The sequence below is a fragment of the Coffea arabica genome, chromosome 9e (assembly GCF_036785885.1).
Source record: "Coffea arabica cultivar ET-39 chromosome 9e, Coffea Arabica ET-39 HiFi, whole genome shotgun sequence".
NCBI classification, from domain to species: Eukaryota; Viridiplantae; Streptophyta; class Magnoliopsida; order Gentianales; family Rubiaceae; genus Coffea; species Coffea arabica.
The window spans coordinates 4,030,178-4,035,519 of record NC_092327.1 but is presented as its reverse complement, the minus strand read 5'-3'; the positions used below and the strand labels follow the sequence as shown (position 1 = coordinate 4,035,519).

Here is a 5,342-nt window from a genome sequence, read left to right as displayed (position 1 = left end):
CCCTGAAGCGAATGTGCTGAAAGAATGTGCTATGAGACAAAATATCAGTCAAAAGGAAAACAATTATTCCATTGTTAAAGCATATATTGCTGATGAAATTCCCCACATCCCACTGGCCATTGTTGCTCATGATGCTGCTTCTTGATTTTCCTATTGATTACCCCAACAGCCGATTAATAAGAATGAATTTTTGACTCCAACAACCAAAAAGTGCTGGAATCCATTGCTGAGTCTTTTGCTACTCCAGGTCAGCCATCAACTTCAGGAACCAAAAAAAAAAAAACGGAACTTAAGCTTTGAAGAACCAACTGCTGAAACCGATCTCATGATTGCTGAAATTGAACTCCCTAGCTCACTAATCATCATTGCAGACATTGATCCAGCTGCTGTCCATCCTTCACAGGAAAGCCCTTTGAAGAAAAAGCACAATGATGCGCTGTAAAATTGCTTCAAAACTGTGAACCTTGCGTTTGTTAATGGATTGTTGAGTTGCCAATTTGCATTTCTTTTGGCTCAATATTAGGATCCATTAGGTTCCTATCTGCTGCTAAACTTGATGGATCTTAAAATGCGATATTATGTAATTACACTCACTTGAACAATGCATATATATTAGGTAATCAGTATTGAACTATGTTTATCTAGGACTAAGTTGCACCAGAAGGCATGTAAGTATTTTAACAACTACTTGACAGTTATGAATGCAAGACAAGAACCTGAGTTTCTGTGTTCATAATGCCTTTATTTTTCCTAATCTTTTCCACTGTTATACCTCCAATAGGATCAGCAAATTCAAATTGGGATATTGCTGCGACAGGAATTTAGTCGTTGGCTTCATGCTCAGCACATAAAGCTATATTCTACATTTGCACGTTCTATTGATTTTATGGAAAAGAATGGTTTTCACTTAATTGTTCTTGAAATTCTAAGTGGGCATGGGCTATGTTAAGCACAACCTGAAGTTTGCTAGTAAATTGATATAGAAAACTAATTATGATTGCAATTATAGAGATCTAATTAAGTGTTTTATTCTAATTAAGGCTGATTTATATTTATTAGATTATCATATATATATATATATTTATTTATTTATTAAGTCATGTGGGGCTGGGATAGGGAATTGGGGTAGGAGTATCCCCTCCTATCCCCACCCCATTTAAAATGTGGGGAGGAAAATCTCCTCTATTCTCGTCCCCATCTCATTTTTCTTTTGACAAACACTTACTTCCTTTGTCATTCCTATCTCAAACTAAATTGTTAATTTCTTTGTATTAAGCTTGCAACAATGAAGGCAAGATCTTTTTGCAATTCACTTTACCCAAATTTTGAAAATTATTGGACTTTGGATTCATTAAACACAAATTGCTCACATTCTTATTTGGGAAATGTTACATCCAACGCAATACAAAAATACTTGTTGTTGAGACATGTAAAATTCCGTAACACGCTTAGAAGTATTTTTTTACTTCTAATTTCCTAACCAATTTAGTTGAATTGTCTCCATTCATTAATCCTTAAAATAAAGAAGACCGAACAATTCATTTATACTTTTCTTCATCCAACATTATCCATCAAACGCAAGTAGCCAAATTCTACATTACACATCTTTCCCTTTTTTATTGGCAAAATAAATTATTAAATTAAAGCCAATTCATTTATCACATGCTACTAATACTCAAGGGCACTTTACTAATCTCAATCACAAAACTCAGAAGGGTTAATTTCACTTTGTACCTGTTAGCTGTAAACAAATTTCTACTTTAATTACTAAACTTTAAAACACTTGAGTACTAAAAGTATGAAACTCATAACTTAAGTAAAATTGTCGATGGAAGTAGGATAGATACATTATACTTTAAGTGGGATAGATTTTATATTTTAGGAGCTCAAGCGAGACAATTTCATTGAGAAGTGGGATAGATCTTAAATTTTATGACCAGTTAGACTTTATTCTAGCAGGACAAATTTTATACTTGAGGAATTAAAATGTTTCACTTTTATAGTTTAGGGACAAAAGTTAGAATAGAGGCATAGATTAAGGGTCCAAAATGGAATAAACCCAAATTCGGAGCTCCCTCTCATCTCATCCTTTCATGGTCACAGCTCCTCTTTCTCTTCACACAAAGCCTAAGAAAGTAAGCAAGAAAAAAAAAAATGGCCATTTCGCTCCTATCCAACCCATTCCTCCACCAACCTCTTTCACCTCCCACACTTACCTTCTCCAATAAAAAGGTACTAACACATAATCAGTGAAAACCCAGATGTTCTTTTTCCCTTTGCTTTCTTCTTTTCTAAAAATTTCATTTGTTTTTGGTTTAATATGAAAATTTTCAGGTGAGTAAAGTGGGGTGTAATCGGTTGACTATATCCTGCAGGAAGAAGGACATACACCCCGAATTCTACGAGGATGCAAAGGTGTACTGTAATGGAGAACTGGTGATGACAACCGGTGGAACCAAGAAAGAGTATGTGGTGGATGTTTGGTCAGGTAATCACCCCTTTTATCTGGGCAGCCGGTCACAGCTCTTAGTTGATGCTGACCAGGTTGAGAAATTTCGCAAGAAATTTGGTGGGCTGTCTCAAATTATGGAAATCCCCGTTCTTAAAGGAGAGATTGTAATTCCTTCTCGGCGTAAGTCTGGTGGAAAGAGTGGCAAAAAGAAGTAACAACAATTAATTTCTTGAATTTATTTTCATGTTTAGTATTAGTGTTATTGCTAGTCTTTCTTTTTAATTGTTGTTTTTGTACTAGTACCTTTTAGTGGAATCTGGTGGAGGGCTTTCAATTCTTGAAATGTGTAATGCGTTGATATGCCTATAGCCTGGCTATGAACATTACTCTGACTATAAAGTGCAGTTTTTTGCTCAAAGTTACATAATTCGCAGTAGTTTTTTTAATACTTTTTTTCGGTTATGGATTTTGACATCCGATTGAGTACTATATGGGGTAAAAATTTGGAAGCATTAGTCTGTAAGTTGCCATTGCAAATATTTCATATTATCTTTAAGCGAACTGCAGATATTGTCTTATTTGTATTAGAAGAGCTCGCATGCTTGTCTGTTTCTAGAACTGTGAGAGAGAGAGAGAGAGAGAGAGAGTCAGTTTTATGAGCTTGTAATCCTCTATTAATTTAGTTATAGAGCTAGCATATATAGGAAAGATGCATTTAGCGGAAAAGTCTTGATTCTATAAGTTGTTCTTCTTTTTTTATGGAGATGGTTCTAAAAATTAGGAATTATTCTTACAAATTAGTATGGATATAAAATGCAGTTCGGAATTTCATTCAACAAGCACAGTTTGTAATTTAGGGCCTTGCTGGTCTAATTCATGGGGTTACTCCTTTTTCTTCTGCAGAGGATTGATTTTATTATTCTACTTGTAAGTGGTTCAGGTACCTTTGTATATGTTATTAGCACCATTTAGAAGTGCTTGAATTATGATGAAAAATGTTAAGGGTGGCTGCTTGCATCCTGTTTCATTGAAAAAAGATTAGTTTCTACACATCTTGTGATTGTCCCCCTTCCTTTACTGGATTCACCCGTTTAAACTCATGCCTAATGATTATGGAAGGGTGGATTTTAATTTACTTGCAGCAGTCCAAGGAGTAACTACATATAGTACCCAAGTTTAAAGTTACACCGTTTAACATGTCCTAAAATGGGACCTACCCATGATAAAATATCTGTTTGGTTCATTTGTCCACTCTGAAATGGAATTCAATTTGCTTGTGAGTTTATTTGATATGAAGGCATATCCTGACAAGGCTGGTCTAGGAATGGTTATCTGAACCATGTTGATATATGTTCTCTGATTAACTAGTATTTGCAGAAGAACAATGTTTCCTATCAAATTTCAATTTAAACTTTAGCAGGATCAAAGTATAGGATTTAACTCAGGATAAGATGAGACTGTTCATCATACTGTTTTGACTGGTCAGTTGCTGGTTGCTTTTTGACCGTTGAGCTTGCTAATTAGGTTCTAAACTGCTTTCACTTTGTGCAGTGCAGCAAAACAAGATATGCAATGAAGTTCTGTCCTAAAACAAGCCATAGCTAACTGCTGTCTTTGCAATTTTCACATAATTATCCCAGTTTTATCTAGCCATTAGATTTTAGGCCATGCTAGGATTTTTAAGCATTCTATGGCTGAATATTCTTTTCTAGTAGGCAGAATATCTTTCAACCACTAAACTGAAGCTTCTTTTGATACTAGTATTTTAAAGTAAATCCTGCTTTCTTCAAATATGCCTAGGGAACCCCTTTGTGATTTTATGGTCAATATGGGGTTTATTTGACACAAATGAAGTTCATGAAAATTCCAACATGGAACTTCATTTTCCATTGAAATGATTTTGTGAATCCAATCTACTTCTTAGAAAGCCATCATATTGGTTATCCACATTACTTTCTTTTGCTTTAAAGTGTAGTTTACATGCTATATGGATTGCATAATGACCAAGAAATATGATCTCAGTCTTGCCAAGGCTGTTAAAACACCAAAACAGAGTATTGGAATGTGTCCAAATGAACAGCTGATTATAAGTAGAAAAATTGTATTTTTGGTTGCTATGGCATCTAAATCATTTTCTCTTTTTCTGCGAAGGCCATTATTCTGATTACTAATGCATTTTCCTGCTTATGTACATGGTATCAAGCAGATAACCATTGTCCATTGCAATAAGAAGTACATACAATGTTTTCAAAGGAATTTGTGAGAGTTTTTCTCAGTCTAGAAGGAGGCTGGAATTCACTTAGCAGCCGTTTTGGTTTTTGTTATAGACGGCATATGTTATTTCTAGTATTATTTGGAGATTTGGAACACTTGTTGCAAAGTGCAAAAACATAATTTTTTTTTAACTATTGCCAGAGTTAAAGAGTTTGGATGCTAAGTTTTCATGCATCATATCAATGGGCTACCTTAGTTGTGGTAGAAGTCATCTTTCCATCGGTTGTCCTTGTTCTGTTACCTTCACTGTTCTGTTCCATACGGTTTTGTATCTGTCTCATAATCATTTCCCATGGTTCTTTACCTCTAGTTGGCTAGTATATTGAGTGAGCATGAATTCTAGTTTCTGCACCCTGCTGGTGAAAATCTATGTTCTTGCTCCTTTCACGCTTTAAGTGCACTTGAAGGCTGTGAGTTTGAAGATGCCTGAAGGATTTTGGAAGATGTTTATGACTGCCTCACGGGTGGTTAACATTGTTGCTGGTTGTTCCTTAATAGATGCTGTTCTGGTCAGGATTGTTTCCTGTTGCTCTTGTTGAGATCGTGAATGTAAAGTAATCTTGTTGTTTGTTTATAGATTTATTAATGCTTAATCTCTTGCTGCAAGTCATTCCAC

At 35.1% G+C, this 5,342-nt stretch overlaps 1 protein-coding gene across 1 annotated transcript; it reads left to right on the top strand.

Moving 5' to 3' along the window:
- The first annotated feature begins 2,061 nt into the window (after nt 1-2,061).
- On the top strand, nt 2,062-2,870 carry LOC113709530 (large ribosomal subunit protein bL31c). The gene is made up of 2 exons (XM_027232316.2): nt 2,062-2,232; nt 2,335-2,870. The coding sequence occupies exons 1-2, from the start codon at nt 2,155-2,157 to the stop codon at nt 2,665-2,667; spliced, it is 411 nt and encodes a 136-aa protein (XP_027088117.1). The 5' UTR covers nt 2,062-2,154; the 3' UTR covers nt 2,668-2,870.
- The last annotated feature ends 2,472 nt before the right edge of the window (nt 2,871-5,342 follow it).

Excerpts from the sequence above, each read along its gene's own strand:
- LOC113709530 (XM_027232316.2), top strand. The coding sequence starts at position 2,155 with ATGGCCATTTCGCTCCTATCCAACCCATTCCTCCACCAACCTCTTTCA. Across the intron at positions 2,233-2,334 it reads TTACCTTCTCCAATAAAAAG|GTGAGTAAAGTGGGGTGTAA; the intron begins GTACTAACACAT and ends GAAAATTTTCAG.